Raw genomic sequence first — 25,352 nt, 5'->3', positions numbered from 1 at the left:
GGCAGTTGACTAAAAGCTCCCAACCGCTCCTTGTTTTCTTTTTTTTTTTTATTTTGGGCCAGCTTTAGCTCTGAGGCCTCGCTGCTGAAAACATGGATACAATGTTGCGGTCCGGGGCTGACTGAAAGCCGATTTTGTTTAGCTTCTTATTTGCAACATAGTAATAGTTGCTTAGAGTTGCAGTTGAGAGTCCGGCAAGTGAGGCGGGGAACGTTGGAGTCTGCAGTTCCTGGAGGAAGCAAGCCTTCCTGCTCGCTTCAGTGCATGGCTGCCGGCCACCATCTTGGCTGACAGTTAATTTGCATAAGGATACGCTGATTAGCCAATGGGAAGGGTAGCGGTCATACGCCAATTACCATGTTTCTCTTTTATTAGTGTAGATACTATTACAGATGTCCCCATCCCCCCCCCTTTGCCCACCTCCACCCAGCCTCCACCCCCTTCCCTCTGGCCATCACCACACTGTTGTCTCTGTCTAGGGGTTATACTCTCTCTTAACTGTATTTTTTTGGTGGAGCATATCCTCCACCAAAGATAACTTTTTGAAAATGATACACGGAAGATATATTTTGAGATTGTCTTTCTTGTCAAAGCTTAGCTGGGTGTGAGATTCTAGTTTTGAAATTATTTTCCTTTAGGACTTCAAAACATTTATTCTTTATCCTCAGAACTCTACAATATCATGATGATAGACTTTATTGTGGGTCATTTTCATTCAATGTGCTGGCCTTCGTTGAGTCCATTCAATCTGAAAACTCACATCCTACAGGAAAGTTTTCTTCTATAATTTTTTTATATATATACTAGAGGCCCAGTGCACGAAATTTGTGCATGGGTGAAGGGGTCCCTCAGCCCGGCCTGCACCCTCCCCAATCCGGGACCCCTCGGGGGATGTCCAACTGCCGGTTTAGGCCTGATCCCTGCGGGATGGGGCTTAAACTGGCAGTCAGACATCCCTCTCGCAATCCAGGACCGCTGGCTCCTAGCTGCTTGCCTGCCTGCCTGCCTGCCTGCCTGATCACCCCTAACTGCCTCCGCTTGCCAGCCTGGTTGCCCCCTAACTGCCCCCCTTCCGGCCTGGTCACCCCCTAATTACCTCTGCTTGCTGGCCTGATCACCTCCTAACTGCCCCCCTGCTGGCCTGATCGCCTCTAACCACCTCTGCCTTGGCCACCGCCACTGTGGCTTTGTCCGGAAGGAAGTCAGACATCCGGAAGATGTCCAGTTGACCCAGTCTAATTAGCATATTACCCTTTTATTAGTATAGATATTTTAATAAATCTCTGGTTCATTTTATCTGTCTTATCTTTCAGAAATTAGACTTCCCACATTAATTCTCTAACTTCTGCATATTTTTGCCTATGTATTCTAATTTCTGGAAGAGTTAGTCAATTTTCTTCCAACTCCATTACATTTAAAATTTCTGTTGTCATGTATTTAATTTCCAAGAGCTTTGTATTGTTCACTAGATATTCCCCTTTTCTATCATCTTGCTATTTTTCTTACTCTTTGAGGATATCAGTTGTTCCCTGGAGTTTTGCCCTGCTCTTTGCATTGCCTTTGTGTCCTCTACTATATTCACATCATGGGACAGATAACTCAGTGTACAGCTCACATGGCTTGAGCCATAGTAACAGGATAAAATCACTATTAAAATTTTCTTCTTCTTGTTTCTGGAGATACTGCAACATACTGAGTCTTTTACTAATACATTTGACCTCTCCTCTTTCCTTTCAATGCATCCTCTTCTCTCCTTTAATTGAAGGGCCATCACTTGATGGATCTGCTATTCTTGTATTTATAAACTTATTTTCACAGCTTCAACTATTACCTCTGTGTGAATCTATACTGCTTCAATCTACATTTCTAAACTGTCTCATACACAAGATTTGGTTCTAGATCACCTACTGCCCATTAGAAATTTTCCATTGAAGATTCTGGCACACACCAAATGCAACATGTTTACACCAAATTAATTTAAACCAATTGTTGACAAAATTAACTTCTGCTCCCAGCAGCATCTCCCTTTCTTGGTTTCTCAGACATGAACCTTGGGAATCACTTATTAATCATTCTTGCCTTTAATTCTACTAGCTATCAACACTGAGCTGATGCCACTCAGAACCCCTCTTATTCACATATCCCTCTCCATTCATTGCTATCCTTTCATTGGGGGGCATATTTGCAAGTGTTCTATGCATTAGAAACTTTGGTGAGACCCAGTGCTATGAAATGCATAAGACATGGTCTCTGTTCAAGGAGTTTACAATCTATAATCTGGAAGTAAGATGCAAGTTAGGGGTGTGTGTAGGCGTCTTCTAGATCCCTACTGTTGTAGGCTGGGTTCTCCAGGTGGTGGAGGTTGAAGTGCAGAAAGTTTCCTGGGGGGGGGGGGGGGGGGGGGGTTGCTCTTGGTCTTAGCCTCTGAGGAAAGGAAGGAAGGAAGCAGCATTGGGCTGTGAAGTGGTCTTCATGGCTTCAGCAGACACTAAGGGAAGTTCTGAGGCTGGGAAAATCCCTCAGCATTGTCTGCATGTGGGGAACTGGGGCCAGGGCTTTATACCTCCATGGACTGGATGCAGGCCATTGTGGGAAAGGGGGTGACGTTGGACCAAGCAGCTCCCTTTAGGAGAGACAATCCCCAAGAGCTTTTCGTCAGCAGGACTCCCAGCAGCTGGGAGAGTCAGGCCTTCACCCCTGAAGGGGCACGTGGCTTGTGGACTCACGCTTAGTCTTGGACAGCTCAGCAGTAGATAACAAATTGTCAGGGGTTGGTTGACTGAGTAAAAAATTCAGGAAGAGTGAGGTCATCTTTCCTTCATTCATTTTATGATATGCTAACCAAACAGGCTGTGTTAGGTATTGGATATAAGATGATAAAATTCCCAGGTCCTGCACTGAATAAGCGCAGAGTCTGGTAGGGGGTACCAAAAAGTAAGCAAACAGTATGTAATACAGTGAGAATCATAAAACAGAGGGGTATAGTCTAAAAATGCTTTTTAAAAAAGTTTTAAGATGTAATAAAATGCCAAAAAAAGGACAATACAAACTATATAAGCAGCTTTGTTTAAATTCTAACTTCCCAGCACATATTTTTGTTAAACTGGTGCTAACATGCACACACACACACACACACACACACACACCCCTTACAATCTGATCTTTACATTTTCTGAACTACCTATTAAAGTTACCAGCCACCTAGAAACATTGCATGCACTGGACTGTTTTCATTCAATATTCTCCTTGTCTTTTTAGCAGCATTTGGTTTTTCCCCTTTTCTGAGCATGTAAAAATGTGAAAATATATGCATAAAAATATGGCTGGAAAAAATGCATCAAAATTCGCTTATAACCCCAAGTTATAAGCTTTTCTGTATTGTCCAAATTTTCTATAATAAGTATGACTGACTTTTATAATATGGAGAAAAATGCTTTAAAACACAGTGTGAAAGTGCTGTGACCAAGCCATTGTGAACACAGAAGAAAGCTCAGAGCAGTGGGTGAGAAAACGGCTCTGGGAAGAGGTGTCACCCACCCCAAGTATTAAAAGTGGTTTGGAACTGGGTGAAGAAGGAGGGGTGTGCGTGGTGCTGGCCCTTGAAGGACATTTAAAACAGAAAGAATAAAATGTGCCCCTGCCTCAGGGTGTGAAGTAGCAGAAAGGCTGGGACATAGCAAGCCCTTGAGTGATAAGAGGAGAGGCTGGAAGGGCAAGAAGGGGACCAATCACAAGGACTGGTGGGATCAGCAATGCGGACTTCATCTGGGAGCCCAAGGCAGACACTCACACGTCCCCTTATCCCAGCCAAAAGGGACCTAGGGCTGAACAAGAAGTTGACCTGTGGGTGCTACTTCTTGGACCTTTTAAATAGAAGCAAAAATTGAGTTAGAATGAGAAGTTTCGTGCTCAACCTGGAGTTTCCTGGTCATTGCAAGATGATTGGATTCAGGCAGGGAAAGGGGTCTACTGAATGCGGGGAGAAGGCGATTTAGATGTGAACACACACACCCCGTCACCCTGAAGACTCCAGCATGTACATTTGAAGAAGAGGAAAAGAAGTGAGCCAGCCAGGCTCCCTTGGCATGCTTCTCAAGTAATAACGAAGATTTGCAGGGAGCTCTTGTCCCCAGATCTGAAGTCTCCGCAGGTCACTCACTAGCTGTGTTAAATGTTAGCAGCCCAGGAGTTCATTGCAAACACATGTTTGGGCCTTGCTGTCTAATGCTGCAGGGACATGTTTTGCTGAGCCCTGTCTTACCTTTGCAGAGCTCAGCACCTCTCTGTCGTGTGTGCCAGCTGGGCTGGGCTCGAAGGCAAGCCTGTGGATCTGCTCTTTCCGGGGCACCTTGGGGAGCGCTCACACTGTTTTCCCATCCCGGCCTCCATGCTTTGTGTGTGTGGACTGGTGGGCGCTGCAGGTCACCACTTTCCTCCTGCACCGGTCCTTCCTCCTCCATCCCCGCCAGCACTGCCTCCCCGGCTCATCCCTCTCCCTCAGACGGTTGCCATATGCTCTGACTGCAGCCCTGCTCCCTCCACCTGTTCCCACTCCACCACCTGGACAACCTGTGAGGAAGGGATAGGAGGGACTCACTATCTGCTCAAAACTCTAATGACTCCCATTATCTCTGGCAGAGCCTGAACGTCACCGCCATTTTTTTTTTTTTTTTTTTGGTAGTTTCCTTTTCCTTGTTTTATGTTGTTTTGTTGCTTTGTTGTTGTTTTTTATGTGTTGTTTTTTTCAATTACAGTTTACTTTCAATATTTTTTTTTTATTAGTTTCAGGTATACAGCATAGTGATTAGACAATTATAATACTTTACAAAGTTTTCCCCGTGATATTTCTCGTGTCCCCTGACGCCATACATAGTTATTACAATATTATTGACTATATTCTCTATGCTGTACTTTAGATCCCTGCGACTATTCTGTAACTACCAATTTGTACTTCTTAACCCCTTCACCTTTTTTCACCCAGTCCTCCGAACCTCCCTCCCCTCTGGCAACCACCAGTCTGCTCTCTGTCTGAGCCTTGCATGCAACAATTTTGTTTGTTGGTTTATTTTGTTCATTTGATTCCACATATAAGTGAAATCATATAGTATTTGTCTTTCTATGACTGACTTATTTCACCGAGCATAATACCCTATAGGTCCACTCATGGTGTCACAAATGGTCAGACTTCCTTCTTCTTTATGACTGAGTAATACTCTGCAGCTTTTTTATCCACTCATTCATGGATCCCCCACCATTTTTAAATGCACATCCCACACTCAAGGCCCTCCACAATCTGGCCTCAGCCTTTCTGTGCAGACCTGTCTCCCACCATCTCCCAAGTGATTCTTACGTCTAGGCTCCCTGGGAGCCTTGCCATCAGAGGCAGAGCCACCGTGGGCACCCCCACTACCCTGCCCAGGCTATGATATGGTGTCTTCTCGGCCCGGATTAGGTGGGAGGATGGGCTTTGGAGTCAGACCGACCTGGGTTTTAATCCTGTAATAGCATTACTCAGTGTGTGATCTGGGATAAGATCTTGAATCTCCTCACAGTTCCTCATTTGTAATGTGCAGAAATCTTACTATCTCCCTCAGAGGGCTGTTTTGAGGATTAAGTTAGATATTGTTTGTATCCCAGAATGTGGGAGAGGATTGACCCTGTTGTCTCAGCTTTAACAGAATGCCCAAGATGGAGCCATTCTGTGATAAGGAACCAAACATTTGAAAGAGTGGAACAAGACATCCCTCTGGATTTACAAAGAGGGACCAAGCAATCATGGCCCCAATAGACTGAAAGAGGAAGCTAGAGAGTCACTGAACTTCACAGGACTTACATATTTAATTTGCCCAGTAGTCCCGCCTCACTGGAGGTGAGAGGACAGAACCTCTCTCATGATCAAGGGTGAGACTTTCCCCCCCCCCAAAAAAAATCCCCTTTCCCCCACTCTTGGTGCCTGGCTGAAACTTCAGCCTTAGCATCCCTTCACACAAACAGATGATAATTAAAAAATCACAACAACACATGAGCTCTCCCAGGGAGAAAGGTAGAGAAAGGCAGCCAGTTCCTGCCAGAGCAATTGGGTGGTGGCCAGTGAGGTTGCTGCCGCCAAACTGTCTTGTTTCTCAAAAGCTCTGCTGAGAATTTATTGCCCATCTTCTTCTAGTCAGGGAAGGATGGCTGTAAGGTTGCCAGCTTGCTCAAATAAAGAGAGGAGGATATTGAGCAATTACGGGGGCAGCCCATGAAGTCAGGCACAGCTGGTCTTCACGGGGATTGCAGATGGCAACTGGGAAGCCATTTAGGATCCAGGCAGCTTTAAACCTGATCTGAGTCTAAAGCTCTGTCTTAGTCTGGACTGGACTTTGTCATACCTGAAATCATTGGAAGTGATCAGGAGAGACAGGTCTCTGATATTGTCCCCTTTCTGACAGACTGTATTTGAAAGAGATAAAGATGTTTCTAGATTAGAGCCTACTTCATTGGGCCTATTCAGTAAATAAGTAGATTGAGTGTGTAAAAACAGTTAGCACAGGGATCGGCATATAATAAGTGCTCAGTAATTATTAGCTACACTAATAATGGTTATTACAGTATTATCATCTAGTACCTGGCACACAGCATTATTATTAAAGTTCTTTATGTGCATTATTATTTCTCCCTCAAATAGACCAACACTCCATCTGTAGAACTAACTGTAGCAGGTGAGGGAAGAGCAAACTGCATGAACATGGCTTCCTTGCACTCAACAGTGAAGAGCTTTGCACCCAACAATGAAGAGTCTTTCACCCACAAGCACATGCAGGGAGTGTTCATTGGTTCTGACCAACCAGCGCAGACATGCTGGAATTCTGAATTCTCTTCCAATATGACTTCTGAAAAGAAGCCTGGGCAACAAGATAGAGACATAAAGGAAAAGAATGAGACGTAAAGAAAAAAAGGACATTTCTACGTGGCCTACTATGTGCTAGGGACCATGCTGGGCCCTTTGCATTTGTTATCTCATTTAATGAGATGAAGTAATGCAAGTTGTGGCTTGCATTACCCTGAAAGAACATGGAAACATTTTAAAATGTAAAATGCTTGTACAGAGAACTATGAGCCCTTTTTCTTCTATTATAATTTTTGTGTAAACAAAAAACGACAAGAGTTTAAAGATGAAGCGTCCCTGGGCACAAGCCTAAGAGTTCCTAATATAATCAAAATCCTCTTATTTATTTTCTTGCCTAAGTGGCTTCTCCCAGGGGGACAGCAGTTGCGTTTCCTTCATTCTGTGCAGCAGTGGTTGCAAATTAATGTCCTCTGCCATCAAAACAGCTATGTGCACCTCTGCCAAATGTAGTTATCTCATCCAGTAATAGGTACAGCCTAGAGAGGTGGAGTTTTAAACCCCAGATCTTAGAAATCTGGGCAATTAGCCACTCCCTTGCAGAAAAGAGCAAGGAAGGGCAAGGCTGCAGTAAAACAAAACCTTGTTGCGACAGCTGCTGATCCGAATAAAATCTCCTTTATGCTTCTAGACACTTCTCCCAACCTATAAGCTAGAGCGAGTGAATAGAAGTGATAAATAGGAGGAAAGACAAGGTGAAGAATGGGGAGGTGATGGATAATTAGCAAGTTCTCAGCTTAGAGTGGGTTCAAGGTGGAGGGTATTGGCTGGAGAATGCCTTTACTTTCAAATTGAGATAGGAAGATGTACCAGTAAGCTTAAGAAAAAGTCATAGAAATGTAGCTTTAGAGGAAATTTTAGAATCAAGTTACATTTGAAGCCCATTAAATGAATAATTTCCTGCAAAATCATATATATACTAGAGGCCCATTGCACGAAGAGATTCATGCAATAGGCCTTCCCTTCCCCTGGCTGCCAGCCGGTTTTCCCCCGGCACCCGGGACCCAGGCCTTCGCTCAGGCAGGAGCCTTCAGTCTTCGCTCTGCAGCTTCGTGCCTACATATGCAAATTAATCACCATCTTTGTTGGGTTAATTTGCATACCCTCCTGATTGGCTGGTGAGCATAGCGGAGGGATGGTCAATTTACATGTTTGTCTATTATTAGGTAAGATATACACACATATCCAAATCTACATAATTAAGTTATACTAATATAAAAATCTGTTAAATTAAATAAACAGGTTTTTCCCCCTAATACTTATTAGCCAGAGTATATCTTTCAGTTTAGAAACTGTTTGTGTGAAAAACTACTGGTTCTAGAATAAACATTTCTTGACATGGATCTTGGCCTAGTTGTACCTGAAAAGCATCTTCTGGAGATAGGGGGTGAATGTGGCCATAAATACATCTCCATGATTCAGTAAAAGCTCCATGGGCCTTGTTCAAGAATATTACTTCATCTCTTACTACTTGTGTTGACCAATTCTAAAAAAATAACTGTCTTATTGATAGGCTTTTGGATTTATATGGGGGAAATGTGCATAATAAGTCTCCTTAGCACCAAGCTGTTGGGATTCTGGGTTAGAGTCCCTCGGTTAGTGTCCCAGATTTGCCCCAAGTTCCTCTGGGAGTAACATCTCCCCTGCAGGCCTGGTTAGCTGCATACTGGATATTCACTCTTTTTTTGCCCCTGATTTCAGAAACACTATTCTGCCTCGAAAAGCAATATGTCCAAGTCCAAATATTCATTTCTCAAGACTCCCTTCCAGCCAGGACTGATACCTGTTGAATACATATGTCTTGTTGTACTGAGAGATCCCCTCAATCGCATGCATGGTTCTAGATGTTATTCACAGAATATTACATTAAGATGGAAATAGTGGTTTAACCAAGGCCCCAGTGAGACAAGCCATGCTAGACCACCTCTTGCCCATATTTTCTTGTCCACTTTTCTGAAGAGGAGTCAATGTAGGTAGAACTGTGAGTTGTGGCATTTGATTTGTGGCATCAAGGAGCCCTGCTGCTAGAGCAAGATTTGTCAGAAGAATAAAGCAGGGTTTAAATGGGAAAGTATTTAATTCAGAAAAAATTAAGTTGTATAAGATTTTAAAGAATGTTCACTACCCTAGCTGGTTTGCTCAGTTGGTAGAGCGTTGGCCTGCAGACCGAAGGGTCCCGGGTTCAATTCCAGTCAAGGGTTGCAGGCTCCTCCTAGCCCAGGCCCTGGTCGGGGTGCATGCAGGAAACAACCAATCGATGTGTTTCTCTCTGTCTTTCCCTCTCTCTTCCACTCTCTCTAAAAAATAAAAAAATAAAAAAAGTCAATGTCTAATATCCTCAGGTGAGGAGTTAAAAAAAAAATGTTCACCATTGACTGTCTTTTAAAAAATGCCCCAAGATTGAAGAATCACAGGTACTTTTAAGTTTTCTAAATATTCCACAATAAAGATCTACTTTGTAATTAGAAAAGAAAAGAAAGATAATTTGGAGTACAGTAAAAGGCTTTAGAGGTAAAAGCAAAGACCTCATAAATATAATTTTCTTAGAGAATAACATTACATAAAATAATATTAATAAAAACAAATAGAGGCAGTCCCCAATTTACAATGATTTGATTTTATGATGGTGTGAAAGTGATACTCATTCAGTAGAAGCCATACTTTAAAATTTGAATTTTGAGCCCAGCTTATGTTGCTCAGTAGTTAGCGTCAACCCATGAACCAAGAGATCACGCATTTGATTCCTGGTCAGGGCACGTGCCTGGGTTGCAGGCTCCATCCCCAGTGGGAGGCATGCAGGAGGCAGCCAACTGTTTCTCATCAATGTTTCTATCTCTCTATCCTTCTCCCTCCCTTTCTCAAATCAATAAAAACATATTTTTTAAAATTTTGAATTTTGATCTTTTCCTGGACTAGCAATATGCGGTACAATATGCTCTCATGATGCTGGCCAGCAGCAGCGAAATTATTTTGTTTAGGTGCAAGCAAATGTAAGTGTTTTGAGCACATTTACGGTAGGCCAGGTGTATTAAGTGCATTTCAACTTAACAATATTTTCAACTTGTGATTTTCAACTTCTGGATGCTACTCCATTGTAAATCAAGGAGCATCTATATAAGCACTAACATTTTCATCAACCATATTCTGAATGCCAGCTACAATTTGCTTCTATCATATGTGGATGCCAATTAACTAAACTTTTTAACATTCAAGGATTTAATAAAGTTCTCTGCAAAATTCCCACTGATCTAATAGTTTTTCTCCTCCAGGACAGACAAGAAAATCCCATTATCTTCAATGCATGATCCTGCTTGCAGAAATGGCCTAAATCTAGGGACTGGAAACAACAAGAATTGAGCAGAACTAAATAACTCCCAGCTATTTGGTTAGGGAAGATGTCCCAGGAGAAATGTAAACTATTTGAAAACATCCTGTTACTAAAACTTGAGCTTAAGAAGAATGACAAAAGGACTGGACTCAACAATTCAATTCTAGGCATGCATGAGTTTGGATCCTGCGAATACGTTTTTAGCACATATTATTTTTCATGTTCTCTTATGTGGATAGCATCCCTACCATGTGAAGAAAGACCAATGACATTTATGACTCACTGAGGAACAGGTTGGAAGCAATCAGCACCCTCACTCCTGGCCTGGGGTCCAGCAGAGTGAGTCACAGAATCCTTGATCCTTGCTGGAATCTCTCGTCCAACTTCCCTCCAAGGCTCACCCCTGGGGACTGATTACAACCATCTGCTAAGAGCTATTCCTCTGACCAGACAAATTAAAAGCTACAAATTATCAAACAGGAAGAATACAAGAACAACAGGGCAAAATGACCAGATCTGAAACCATGCTCGGAATTTATAAACCCCAAACGGCTGCAGATGCATCCAGCTGAGAGCTCAGAAGGTGTGGGTCAAGTGTCCAGGGACGGACAGGCGGAGGCTTCATTCCCACTGGAGTTGGGCCAGTGGATCTATGGGTCCAGGAGCTCCAAGGCAGCATGTGATTGTTATTGCTACATTTCTCTGCTTACAGTTCAGCTCCATTTGGGAGAATTTGTGGGATGGCTTTTTGGTCTGGGTAGTTTATTTATTGGCAGATTTACTCTTTCAAAACCTGCAGCATATCAAGAGTTAGCTACTCTCTTGGAAAAAGTGGAATGATTAACCAACACTTTGAAACATGCAATGTGTGATCGCTATGTGGAGAGGGATGATTGAGATGGGGAAACCTGACCTAGAAAGAGACAACAGAGGAGGATGTAACACCATTTGAAAGTTGAAAGCCTGGCGTTCTTTTGGTAACGAACTGTAGCTACAAACCACAAGGGATAACCGCCTATTGCTTTATAAAAAAAATAAAAAGATTGCCCTAACCGGTTTGGCTCAATGGATAGAGTGTCGGCCTGCGGACTGAAGGGTCCCAGGTTCGATTCCAGTCATGGGCATGTACCTTGGTTGTGGGCACATCCCCAGTAGGGCGTGTGCAGGAGGCAGCTGATAGATGTTTCTCTCTCATCAATGTTTCTAACTCTCTGTCCCTCTCCCTTCCTCTCTGTAAAAAATCAATAAAATATATTAAATAAATAAATAAATAAATAAATAAAGATGTCTAGACAAGAAAATTATTCAAGGTTATGTCTTAAATGTTCCTGTACTGGAAAACAGGAAACCATATCCAGTTCTTTCTCACTTTTCTGCCTTTTCACAATCAGAGCCCAAGAGGTGAAGGAATTATGGAAGAAATTGCCTGCGACCCAGGGCCATTCCCGCATAAAAGACAGAGACCTCCACATGACTGAAAGGTTTCTTCTCATCTTTGTAGACAGTCGGTGCTTTGATGGTCTGTATCTGATTTTTTACACCCTCTCCCCAAAAAACACTGTGTTAGCCACAGAGAAGTCTCTCATAAAAGCTAGGTGAATTGAACGGAAATTGGAATAAAGGATTTTTGTTGACCTTGTTCTTTAAATCATGTTTTCTGTTAGTTGCTGCTGTTTAGATTTGAGTCTTAACATGAATTGTACACAAGGCTTAGGACAGATTAAAGAAAGGCAGAGAATGAGAACAAGGAGTTTGGGGTAAAGAAAAGCGAAATGTGGCCTCGATGGTCCCCTCTGTTAACAGGGGGAGATGGACAAGGATGAACTCTCAGTTCCTTCCAGTTGTAACATGTGAGCCTCACATTTCATGGATGTTTTTGCTTTTAACACCTCTCAACTCAAACCTCCTCTGAAATATTGCATTTGTACTCATTCCATCACTATTCATCTAAAACATTGGGATGTCCAACAAAGAGGAGCTTTAAATAAAGTATTTCTTAAATAAAACAGGAGACATCTCTGTGTAACAGCATACTATTGACAGTGTGGCTGGTAAGACATTGGCAATGTCACTAGGGGGCCTCTTGTTATGTAGAAAGTTGTTCATAAGGAAAGAAAAAGTTGAAAACCATGATATTACAGTAAAAAAACACATACCCTGGACTATCTGGAAGGAGATTCAGCAGATTATCTCCAGATGGTGGGATTGTGAGTGACTTTGGCGGGGAGGAGTTATGTATTTTCTAATATTTTTACAACAAACATAGATTCCTTATGTTATAACAATAGAGAAATAAAAGACTGCATCTCAAATCATCCTTAAAAAAGACTGCTCCAGCTCTCCTCAAACTGTTCTGGAGTGGGGGATTCCTCCACCTCCGTTGATCCATTGAGGGCCCGGAGCTTCTTACTGACTTCCCCGCACAACTGCAGCTTCCACTCGACTAAATTTGTCCTCCAGTTTGCATCCGCTCCACCTCTACCAGGCTCTTCCCAACATTGCCTTGCCCTTGATTCTTCTGGACCAGATCCAGTCAGTGTCTTCTAGGTCCCTTACTGTGTCGTGGAGCTGGAAAGCTAAAAGCTCTGTTCCAGACTCCTTGAGGCTGTGGTTCTGGATGCAATTTAGATTCTGCAGTGAGATGCTCTTGCATGGAGATTAGAAGACGGAGGAGGCAGAGGCTGCCTTCCTGCAGTGGTGCCGCCTGACAAGCAGACACTGACAGATGTGGTTGCAGCAGCCACAGTGGTAGCAGTAGAGTTTCTGGCAGTTTCCTGACCTCTGAATCACAGCCACTGTGGTGTGACCTTGAAACCAAACTTCTAGCCTAAAGACCCCTCTGGCTTACGCAACTCCAGCCCTTCCAGTGATGTTGGAAGGCACCCAATTCTCTGAACTTCATTCCTTTCTGCTTGACGTGCCTGGAGTGGTTTCTTTTTCCTGCATTGAACCCCGAGAGACACATCACCCAGGCAAAGTCTACTGGCCATGCAAAGCCTGGTTCAGGCCCCATCTTCTTCATGAAGATGTCACTAAAGATTGTGTGGATCTCACTAACAATGACCTCATCTCATGGATTCCACTAGATTAGAGCAGTGATAACAGACTGCTGAGGGCCCCCTTGGATGGCTTTCATTTGTTTTCTATTTGGGGTTTCATGTTAAGATTTCCTTGAACAAAGTATTCCATATCAAAAAGAGCTTTGGAACCCACCAGGCTACCCTTAAGACAAGGATCTTCTTGCACATAATATGCTATGTCTTATAAAACCTCTGTGATGTTGCAGGAATAGAGACAAGAATGGGGTTCATTCTGTGCTTTCCTTGAGGTGAGGGACTTGCACATTTCACTTACGCTCCTTTCAGAGACATACAAACCCACCCTTCCATTCAAGTTGAGCCTGGCCCTATCTTTAGCGAGATACAGCAGCTGCTCACCATCTTCTCTTTCTCATCCTCCCCAGTCTGTGCGATCTCTCCCCAACTCTATTTTCAAATTTGTGTCTGTCCGAAGTAAAATTTGGAACTTCCTACAAAAAGATTGGTGGTTTACATCATTTGATACAGAGGGCTGAGTCTAAAAACAAGCAAAAAAACAAACAAACAAACAAACAGCCTGCCTTATGGTGCTCTATCCCATCACAATAAAGCTCAAAAATGGGACATCAAAATAGATTTCCATTTTTTCACCCATACAGCAGAGTAGTTCGTCTGTCCTACACACAAAACTAAGAGTTGTAGATTTCTCCACAAGTACATTTCTATGTAAGTCTGGACTTGAAGACCCACAAAACATTTTTGTCTGTTCTGCAGCTCCTATAGAAATGGAAATCCCCTCTTAGTCCCCAAATATGTAATAAAGAAAGAACAATATGATGATAATGATTCATGTTAGCACAACTTTCATCAAAAGTGTTCTAATAACTTTTAGACTCCATGTAGGGAGAACATTGGGCATTTCTGGTTGTCACTATCATGACAACCAGCAACTCTTTAATGATGATCATAATGTTGGGAAGTGCTGAAGAAGCATCAAAATGCTGAGGAGCATCAAAGTAACTCTAGGCCAGCGATTCTCAACCTGTGGGTCGAGACCCCTTTGGCGGTCAAATGACCCTTTCACAGGGGTCGCCTAAGACCATCCTGCATATCAGATATTTACATTACAATTCATAACAGTAGCAACATTACAGTTATGAAGTAGCAACGAAAATAATTTTATGGTTGGGTCACAACATGAGGAACTGTATTTAAAGGTCCAGAAGGTTGAGAACCACTGCTCTAGGCAGTATTATACATTTCCTGGGGTATGGGAGTATTGTTTCAAATGTCATGGGCTCTTTCAAAGTATCTAGTGAATCTTGTGCATGAGAGGGGCTTCTTTTACTCCTATCCCCCTAGCTTTCTGGAAGCTTTTGTTAGGTACCAACTCAGAGGAGGACTGTTTCATTCCAAAGAGGAATCTCATGTGAGTTTGCATTTAATAGGCTTGGAATTTAGGTGGCAGACACACACCAAATAACTAAGTCAATGGGCGCCAAGAGACTTGAAAGAATGTAGAAGAATGTAGCATTATTATTACTATTTTAATTAAGTGTAATTGCCTTATTAATCCTCATTTGCATAATACTGGGTAAAGCACTTAGCTAATACATGGCGATAGTTGCAATTTTCTTCACCCAGAATATTTCTACTCAGCATTTATATAGCACCTATTGGTTTATGATGCTAATATAGTAGATTCATGTTTCTGTTAAGGCTTAAATGAAAGAAGTTGAAAGCTAAGTCCATTATATTACCTTCTTTATATAGAACCTTTCGTTATGAAGAATTCCAAATTGCTTTCTGAAGTACAGGGAAACCCTTTTACAATGAATTCCTAAGGGGGCAGCTACAGCTGGGGCATTTCTTCATCTGAGCATTATATTCAGCATTAAGGGATTGAGAGGGAAGTGGTAGATTTTAAAATCTTATAACCCTTGGGAACTCAGATTGTGTTATCTGCCCAGGTGAATACAGTCCAGAGCAAATGAAAAATTAAATTCTGCTATTGACTTATTATTAGATGAAATTTTAATCTTACAATATAAAGAAAGTATGCACAAGGAAAAATTTCGTGCAAAGAAAAAACACCTTAGTACAATGAGAAATACATCATATACAGAGAACGTGCTAGTAAATAATGAGTATTTGATAATTAATACATTTTCTCAATAACACAATTTTTCTTCTTTTTAAGAGTGCATTCAAATATAACATTCAGAAAAGTGAAAAATCCACAAATTGACACCTCAGTGGATTTTCACAAAGTGAGCTCACCTGTCTAACCAATGTCTTGTTGGAAAAATAGAATGTTACCAGGACCCCAGAGGTCTCCCTGTACACCCTCCCGGTTACTACCCAACATCCTAATGGGAAATCCTGATTTTTAAGGCAATAGGTAAGTTTTATCAGTTTTTAAACTTTATGCAGGTAGAATTACATGGTATTTACTATTTACGATGGCTTCTTTTGCTCACTAGTATGTCTGTGAATTTATGTACATAATTCTATAGTCCCCATATTGATCTACAGATTTAACACAATACTTTTCAAAGTTTCAGCTGACTTCTTTGCAGATGTTAAGAAATTGATCCTAAAATTCATATAAAAATGCAAGGGACCTAGAACAGCCAAGACAATATTGAAAATGAAGAACAAATTGAACAAATCTACTTGTCTAAATTTCAAAGAGTACTACAAAGTTATAGTAATCAAGACAGTGAGGTATTAGCATAAAGACAGACATATAGATCAGTGAACTAAATTGATGAACCAGAAATAAACCTTTATGGAAAAAAGAACATATGCAAACATTTCTGTTAGTTGATTTTTGACAAGGGTGCCAAAATAATTAAATGGGGTAAAGAGTAGACTCATCAACAAATGGTACTTGGACAATTAGATGTCCAGGTGCAGAAGAATGAAGATGGATCCCTACCTCACATCATATACAAAAAATAACTCAAAATGGATCAGACTTAAATGTAACAACCAAAACTATAAAACTCTTAGAAGAAAACATAGGGGTAAATCTTTGTGACCTTGTTATAGGCAATGGTTTCTTATATATTACACTATAGCACAAACAAAAAAAAGAAAAAATAAACAAACTGGCATCATCAAAATTAAAAACTTTTATGCTTCAAAATAACACCATTAAGAAAATGAAAAGACAACCCACAATATGGGAGGAAGATTTGGCACATCATATGTATGATAGGGACTTGTGTCTAGAATATATAAAGATCTATTTCACCCTGGCTGGTTTGGCTCAGTGAATAGAGTGCCGGCCTGGGGACTGAAGGATCCCGGGTTCAATTCCAGTCAAGGTCACATGCCTGGGTTGCAGGTTCCATCCCCAGTAGGGGGCGTGCAGGAGGCAGCCAATCAATGATTCTCATCATTGGTGTTTCAATCTTTCTCTCCCTATTCCTTCCTCTCTGAAATCAATAAAAAAAATTTTTTTTAATATCTATTTCAATTCCATCTTTAAAAAAAGACAACTCAATTGAAAAATAGGCAAAGGTTTTGAATTGGCATTTCTCCTAAGAAGATATACAAATGGTCAACAGGCACATAAAAAAATGCTTAACATTATTAGCCCACCTAACTTTTCTATTCCTCTACCTCCCATGAAGACTTATCTGGGGCACCTAGGAGGCATTATGGCCTTGGGAGAGAAGGAAGCAATAATAGAGTACTAAAGTAGAAGCCTAGGGGCAGGGAGACCTCTTTGAAGATAAGCCTTACCTATTTCAGTGAGTTTGCATAAGGCTAGTCTGGGATTTAACAAAATATGCCAATAGCCATGTCTATTAGACCTTCCAAGCATTAATGTTATCACTAGCAGTAACCTCTACCCCCTTGGATAGTATGGCAGACTGCGTTTCCCAGAGGTGGCCCCAACAATACATTTATCCCAACCCACATGTCCTTTTCACAATGTGTCTGGTGCTTTTCCACCAAGAGATGAGGTCTTTCCTACCCTAGAATCCTGGGGTGACTGCCTTAACCAATGGACTTATGAGGCTAGGTCATAGAAAGGATATAGCTTCCAATTCGCTTCTTGACAGGACATTTGCCCTTGGAACACACCTACCATGGTTGGAGGAAGCCCAGGCCACATGGAGAAGCCGTGTGTGAGTATTCCGACTTTTGGCCCCAGCTAGACCTTTAGCCAACAGGGCAGAAGCTGAAAAACCGAGAGAACTTACACTCACATGGAGCAACACAATATGTCAGCTGATCTCCTATGTCCTTTTTCTATTATAATACTGCCCATTTTGAGGAAAGAAACCTAAAAATATCTCATTCCCCCACGCTTTTTACTTCCTCAGCCAGCCCTAAGGAACTGACGATTATCTCCAGTGGTTCTCTGAGCAAAATGGCAGCTTTTACAACTTACTGTGGAAGCAGATTCTGAAACAGTTTTATAATCTCAGCTTATACCTAAAACTATTCTCTTATTGGACCAATATCCAATCATTTAAACCAGTGTTAAACCAAACTTAACACATTTTAAAATGAAAATCTAAATAATGTTCCTGCCAGTTTGGGGGGAAAATAAACAGTAGGCAAGATTACTGGGGTAGCAAAGATCATTCTAACTCCCCCTTGATCCAGGGTTCCTCTGGGCGCAAAACAAAGTCATGTCAGAGTTGATGACATTAACTACACAGGACAATTTCAGTGTTGGCACTTCTGGCCTCTGTAGGGAGGCCTGGCATTGTCCACTCCTAATGTGGCTGGTTGCTTTGGCTATTTCCCACGTGGAGATTTAATAGAATATACAAACAATAGTATGTAATCCTCAAAAGACTCTTTCTTTAACTTTTAATTTTGATTTTATCTTATAAGGACCTACACGAAGGAGAAAATAACTTAGTATTCAGTCCTGTTGCTCAGCAGCCAAAGTATTTACCCTGTCTCCTGGCCCCCTTCCTCTATCCATCCTTCATTCCCTCTTTTTCTTCCTCCTTCCCTCCCTTCCTTTCTTTGAGAAGGGTGTTATAAATGTGGGGACAAGCTATATTTATATTTGATTCATTTTAAATCGATGATCCTATTATTGAGTTCCCCTTCTGGAGTATAATTCTTGATGGATTGGAAAAAAATCACTCTTTCTAATAGTACTTTTCAATTTCAAAAATAAGTGAAGTGAATCACTAGTGGTATTCTTAGTTATGCTTATTGTAGAGTATCTCTATTAAGGAGAGAGTAATCATTACAAGAATCTTGGTGTGAGTTTGTGACTGCCCTCGCTGCTTCAATTCCACTGGCTACACACATATATTTAATATCTGCACCTGTACAGGTACCTGTACCAGGTACCATGCTTGCACCCTGAAAATTTCACCTGTAAGGAACTTACAATGTGGTTGCAAAAAATAAAAATAGCAGCAGTTGGAATGAGATAAGTTGTATAGAGATGTGAGTAACATGCTTTTTTTATTTATGATGGTGGTGATGGTGTGTGCGTGTGCTACAATTAGAGAACGCTCCCTTGTAGGAAATAGCATTTAATCTGACAGTTCATTTTTCCACTGGTCTTGGGCTAGCATTCGCTCTGGGTGAGAATGCATGGCTACCAATTTGCTGTGGCCTGAGGGACTCCCAAAAGCTCCTGGCCTTGCAATAAACAGCTCCTTTGCCCCAAAATGTCATTTCCAGGGGCCTGTCATGATGCCTGAAGTTCCATTAGTGGGCTCAGCCCTTTTAACTCAAGATCCTGCAACTCCAGAGGACACCAGTTAAAAGTATAAGCTTGGTCCTTCTGGGAGGAACACGTTTCATTGTTGGGCACATATGGTATCAAGTAGTTTTTCAGTTCAGCTAGTTGTCACCTTGGAAAGTGAAGCGCAGGATAGGTACCCCCCCCCCTCCCCGCCAAAAAAAAAGCATTTGGATCTTGGAGGAACATAGTACAAATGGTAGGGGCAAGGACGAACATCCATAATGTAGAAGAGGGAGACTGGAAAACTTATTTCACCCATGAAACATGAATGCCCCATCTCTGTCTTACCTCCTTTACTGAGTGGATTATGAGTGTGCATGTGTGTTTGCGGGGGAGGGGGGGCATTGGAAGAACCTTCTGTGGATGTGAGGTTGTCAGTGTGATCTTGCAAACACAGAGGAAAAGCTTCAGGGATTCAAATCATCTAAATTGGCAAGAAATGCAGAGCCAGCCCACATGTTCACTAACTTGTAACAAAAAGCTCTGTTGATTGTCTACCAACAGTCCATTCTTCTATGCCTCCTCCTATAGTACTCAGTTTTTTATGTTAGCCACTTCCTGCCATGGAGCCTTTTTGCTTCAGGGACCTACTACCTGACCCAACTTGAGCCTGGTGGGCTTAGCAAATTTTATATATTCAGTTGCTCATGGGTGGACATGTGGCCTCAGCTGGTGCAATCAGGTTGATTTTCCAAGTTTTGCTTGGCAATCTCTCACTTACAAGATAAGAATGAAGAGGCAATGCCCTGGCTGGTTTGGCTCAGTGGTAGAGCATTGACCTGCAGACTGAAGGGTCCCGGGTTCAGTTCTGGTCAAGGGCATATACCCAGGTTGTGGGTTCAATCCTCAGTAGGGGGCATGCAAGAGGCAGCCGATCAATGATTCTCTCTCATCATTGATGTTTCTATCTCTCTCTCCCTCTCACTTCCTCTCTGAAATCAGTAAGAAGTTTATTTAAAAAAAAAAAAAAAAAAGAATGAAGAGACAAGACCTGGAAGCTATTATATGAACATTGTAGCCAGCAGTGCAGAGAAGTGGAAAGACACTGGATTCTTGAGGACAAGGTAGAGCCTCTGGATAAGGAATGCTGAAGCACCTGTCTCTACATTTGCCTTGTGAGGGGCATGGCCTGTTGAATACTCTCACAAGTGTAGTCTGAAAACCAGCAGCATCAGCATTACCTGGGAGCTTTCTAGAAGTGCAGAATCTCAGGCCTCACCCCAGACTTACTGAGTCAGAATCTGCCTTTTAATATGACCACCCCCAACCCCCAGTAATAACCGCACACTTGAAAGTTTAAGAGGCCCTGCCCAAAATAGTTTAATCCCATTGACTTGAGTTTCCTGCTTCTCCCCATTGAGCAAATCTCAACTGTCACAGGCTCCCTCACCTGGTGACTCTGGGCTTCTCTGGTTCTGTGGTCTTGATTAGCCCCACCCCACCCCCGCTCCTTTCTTCTTACCATTTTCTATTTAGACAACATCTGGAGATGTCTCCTTTTCCCTGCTGACCTCTTAATCTATTTCTTAAACATCCAACAGATATGTAAGCTGGACCAATTCCAAATGGTTTTTAGAGCAGCAAGAGGGAGTTTTGTACTGACTAGCAAAAGACAACTTTACTATTTGTTTATTGCAAGGGTCAGAGGTTAGCTCTTAGCACACCAACCCTATTCTTTGCAAGTGGTTTCTTGCTCAGGCCACCAGAGGTGTAGAGTTTCTGAAATACTTGGGAGACGAAGATTCATTGGTTAGTTCCGTTGTTGTGTCTGAGATTTAGAGGAAACTTTTTAGGCAGAATGGTATGAAAGGATCCCACTCCTTATTTATTTGGGAAGGGGGGTGGGGATCCCATTAGAAAGCTTACAGATCAGGGCAGCACCTGACAGATGGCACATGCTTAATAAATGTCATATCATCAGTGCCCTCTTTAATATAGACATGACAATGACGCCCACTCCAAGAGGGAATGGCCTGACCATTTGACCATTAGCTAATGCTCTTTTTGAGAAACAGACAGTAATTGCTGTGCAACCCACCGTGTGTCAAATTTAAGGAGTGAATTGTGAATTTTGCATTGGATTCCACTCAGCACTTAAGGCTTTCCAGTCCGGGCCCTTGGCCTGAGACTCAGAGAGCTGCTTTTCTCTCTGGTCCTGCCACAAACTGACCCGATGGCCTGGGGCAGTCACTCTACCTCCCAAGCCCTCAGTCCTTCCCACTGGCAAACAGGAGACTGGACAGCAAGGCTGCCCAGGTCCCTTCCGATATCCTAAGGACCCAAAACTCTGCTCTGGTCTGTTTCTATAGTATTTTTCTCTATAGCCCTCCTTAGAAGTGAATTCGTTTTAGAAAACTCCACTAAGTGAAGGGACTTACCTGAGGTCTGACTGAGAAATTAGAAGCAGAAGTAGAGATGTCCTGCTCTCCCTGATGCCAGTGGGGCGTGGAGCTTATCAGGGGATGGCATTTGTCTCCAGCGACTCCCTGGGACAAAAACGTGTTCATAGAAGAGTTCAGCTCCTGGCAATATGTTGATTCCATTTCATGAACTCTACTTTTTAAGTTAAAAGTCTAGGTGGAATGTGGTTTTCTTGGCCCAAAAGGATTTTGTTGCGTAAAGGTTTGAATGAGGACAGCCCCGCCACCTCCCTAGGTCTGAAGATGCTGCCTCAGTTGAACGGTGGTTTTTCAATCCTGTATTTACGTAATAAAACCAGTTAGCAGACCAGCCAGTGAGTTTGCTCTGGGGGGCTATTCATCAAAGTTATAATGGAAGGCAGAGCACCTGGTAACATTACAAAGCAGACTTCATTTCCCTTTGTAATTACAACTGTAAAATAACTTCCAAAAACCCAAATTGCTATTGAGAACCAGATAAGGCAATTCTCACGTCTCCACCTCGTGAGTGACAGTCTCATTTCTGCTTAATTGAGCAGCAGTCAATTGCTTTTTGTAGCCAAGGTGGTAACACACATTTGTTTGTCACCAGGGTGAGCTAGTTATGACAGTGGGAACTGCAGTGGCCTCACTCGGCTGGCGAGTCCACCGTCTGCTCGGACAGACTGGCTCAGCAGAGTAATTTGTAATTTTAAGGAACACAGAAAATAATCACCCAGAGTAACTGCATTATACAGTGTCTGCTCTAACAGTGGTCAATTACAAACAGCAAAAATTCCATAAATGGCCCCTCCTAGGCTGATACAAAGAGATTAAAGTTTTCCTTTTCATTTGCTGAAAAATCTCAGTATTAAATTTAATCAACATTAGCATATGACATGGTAAGATTAGACGATTGTTGGCCTTCACACAGACTATCAAATGCTGTCAATTACCTTCCTGTGTTCTCTTTCTCATTAAAAAAAGGAGGGAGCTATTACTACAGAAATAAGTTATTGTAAGCTAAGGGATAGCAGCTGTTAAATTTTTGTCTGAATTTTAAAATTCTGGTCAGACTGCCATATAAAAAATCAAACCCGGAGTGAACCATATGTAGATAACTTCTTAAGTTAGAACAAAACACACATGTATATGTTCCTTCAATGAAAATGTTTATTTATCTTCTTGAATTCCAGCTGTGCTCTGTCCCAGCTGGAGGTCCTTGAGCAACTTTTTGAGTCTCACTATATATATCGCAGTTTCTTCATTTGTCCAGTGGCAACAATAGCTCCTGTCTCATAGGGTGGTTGTGGGATTTAGATAATGTCTATGCATATGGGAAAGTGTCCCGTCCAGTGCCTAGTATTACAGAAATAAGTATCTATTACGTGTTTGCTGTTATTATTACTACACATTTTCCACTCATTAAAAACTCTTAATTGCAATAACTAAGACATCTGATGCCCAGGAGAATAAATATATCCTTTAGTCTTCCTAATTTGGGTTAGCACTTAATGGAACCTTTAGGCTGTAGACTGCTCCTCTGAGGAGCTTGGCTGGAGGAATCTTCGCCAGCAGAGGCCTTCGCTTAGGGCAGGTACTTTCCATCCTCTATGCCCTCAAGGAAGGAAATAGGGACTAGCAGAAGTAAAAATTGTTGGAGTAAGCCAAGTCTGCTGAAGGAGCTTGTATAGCATAGTCTCAGTCTAGCTAGGAGTGGTTCTCAACCTTAGATGCCCATCAGAATCATCCAGGCTGCTGTCCAACCCATTACATCAAAATTGCTAAGCATGGGACCCAGGCATTGGTATTTTAGGGGTTCCCAAGTGATTCCAATGTGCAGCCAGAGTTGAGAACCACTGTACTAAGGAGTAGGGGAAGGTTGAGTGAGTCCTGCATGGAGAAATGTTCAAACTGCTGCTGCTGTGGGGAATTGCCCAAGGAGTCAAAAGAAGAGAGCTATCATGATGGACCATCTGAGATTAAGTAGCACAACATTGTAGAAGACCTCATAGGTGCTTCTTGAGGTTCCTTTGGTTTGTAGAAGGTAGACATGCACTCTGAGAAGAACTCAAAAAGTTGCTCAAGGAAACATGTTGGAAAGACACAAAGGTATCTCAATAGAAGCCAAGAAAAGTGAGGGAGCCAGGGCAATGCTAGGGGCCTGAGCATAAATAGGTCAGGGACCCTCTCTCTAAAGTTCTGCCATTAATAAGGCTCAAATTAAGGCCTTTATTCCAACTTCCTGGGAGAGAGAATGATGGGCCCAGCATATGATGGGCCCAGCATGGGCCAGTAGTCTGTTCTTAGGCCAATCAGCTACTGATAGGGGACGAGGTCAGGAAGCCTACCTCTGTGTACCAGGGACAGCTCCAAAGAACAGGGATCATAATGAGCCTGAGGGACACACCAACAGGTGTCAATGACTTTATCTTTCTCTAACAATACTTGACATCTTAGCAGTGGGAGTGGAGAAGACCAACTTCCGGGGTCTCTAGGGCTACAGAAGGCAGGCATGGCAGATTGGCTGTCATCAGGAGACAGGGTAGCCATAGATATGAACTCTGAGAATAAGGAGCAATGGCTGTAAGCAGAGCAAACGCCTGCTTAGGAGCCAGCTTCTGTTCTGGGTGCTTTGCATGTATTACTGAATTCACTTAATCTTTACACCAACCTTCTGAAGAAGTACTATCATTATCCTTATTTTTCAGATGAGAACACTGTAATTAGGTGACTTACCAAGGTCACACAAACCTAGAAGGTCAGACTCCAGAGTCTATGTTCCTATATGCTCTGAATCACCACACTTATTTGAAAAGATGGCAAGACCTGGTGATGCTAACTGGGAGTGAGGTACAGGAAAAGTAGACAGTGACAGCGATACAATGGGGAACTGAACCTAAGATCAGAGTCTTGGAGGAGAACAGTTCTAAGGGATGAAGAAGTCATGTTGTTGGGTGGTTGAGGTGATAAATTCAATTAACAAAAAGGAAAGTGGGCATGAAAATTTTTATTTGAAATGACTCTATCAAATGGCCCTTATGACAACGAACCTGTAATTATCATATTATCCAGGTGGTGCTCCTGACACCATAGATGAACTCTATTTTGTTGAACTTTTGTTCCTCATGAGTATGCAGGCTCCTTGATGGCAGAGATCACCCCCCGCCCCCCCCCCCCCCCCCGCCTCCAAAGCTCCCCCATGGGTGCTTTAGAATCTGTAAATATTATCTTGGCGGATCTAAATTAAGAGTTTCTTTCCTTCAACCTCCATTCGCTAGTATGGAGTAATTAGCCTGATGAAAGAGAAAATTACTAAAACTCTTCCCCTCCATACTCCTTGTTCTATTAGTGCTGTCTAACTCTTCCTGCAGTGATTTGCTACCATTGGGACCGTGATTTAATTATGCAAAGTGTGACAGATCACTTGAAAGTTGTTAGTTGCTGAGGAAGCACATTTGTGATATGGCGGGGGGCGGGGGGGGAATCTTTTGCATTTTGCTAAGTTTCATATCTTCTATGAACACTTCTTGTGGGAAAGAACTTAAATTCTAAATGATTACCCTGCAGATTTATGAAATGCCTCAACTAAATGTGACAATGAGAATGTGCTCAACTGTCTGCAGGGATGGAAAAGAAAAATGATGTACTCCGAGACCTTGACTCCATCGCAGATGCAAGGAATGTAAATGCCTTACCTTCCTTCAGCACCCAGATTGCATCCACCATCTTGTCTCTTCTACACCCCTTAGGGCACCTGTGCTGGGAGGCGTACACACTGGGACTCAAACACCTCTGGGTGTGTATGATCAGGGCTAAGTCTATACATGGAAGGGAACCAAATTCTGACTCAGTTTGTTGACAGAGTCATCCTCCCCAGTTGCCATGACACAATCAGATGTGCCAGATGCTTTGTTCCTCAAAGTGCCACAGACCAACAGCAGTAGCATCAGCTGGGAGTGTGTTAGAAATGCAGAATCTCAGG

The 25,352-nt window shown here is 42.3% G+C and overlaps 1 protein-coding gene across 3 annotated transcripts in view; it reads left to right on the top strand.

Moving 5' to 3' along the window:
- Positions 1 to 25,352, top strand: part of HIBADH (3-hydroxyisobutyrate dehydrogenase) — a 160,059-nt gene that overhangs the window by 132,074 nt on the left and 2,633 nt on the right. Inside the window, exon 8 of one of the 3 annotated variants that reach the window (XM_070424484.1) lies at positions 11,606 to 11,848. The exons of 1 other annotated variant lie outside the window; for it this stretch is intronic. In XM_070424484.1, coding sequence (XP_070280585.1) covers positions 11,606 to 11,692 — 87 coding nt within the window. In that variant the 3' untranslated portion in view covers positions 11,693 to 11,848. Of the gene's footprint in view, positions 1 to 10,155; positions 11,581 to 11,605; positions 11,849 to 25,352 lie in introns of those variants that run through there. One more of the 3 variants, XM_070424485.1, reaches the window with a different exon arrangement.

Source organism: Myotis yumanensis, unplaced genomic scaffold, assembly GCF_028538775.1.
Source record: "Myotis yumanensis isolate MYYU_CA2020_CCGP unplaced genomic scaffold, mMyoYum1.0.hap1 SCAF_9, whole genome shotgun sequence".
Lineage (NCBI taxonomy): Eukaryota > Metazoa > Chordata > Mammalia > Chiroptera > Vespertilionidae > Myotis > Myotis yumanensis.
The sequence above is the reverse complement of the archived record's forward strand: the minus strand, read 5'-3'. Positions and strand labels throughout refer to the sequence as shown.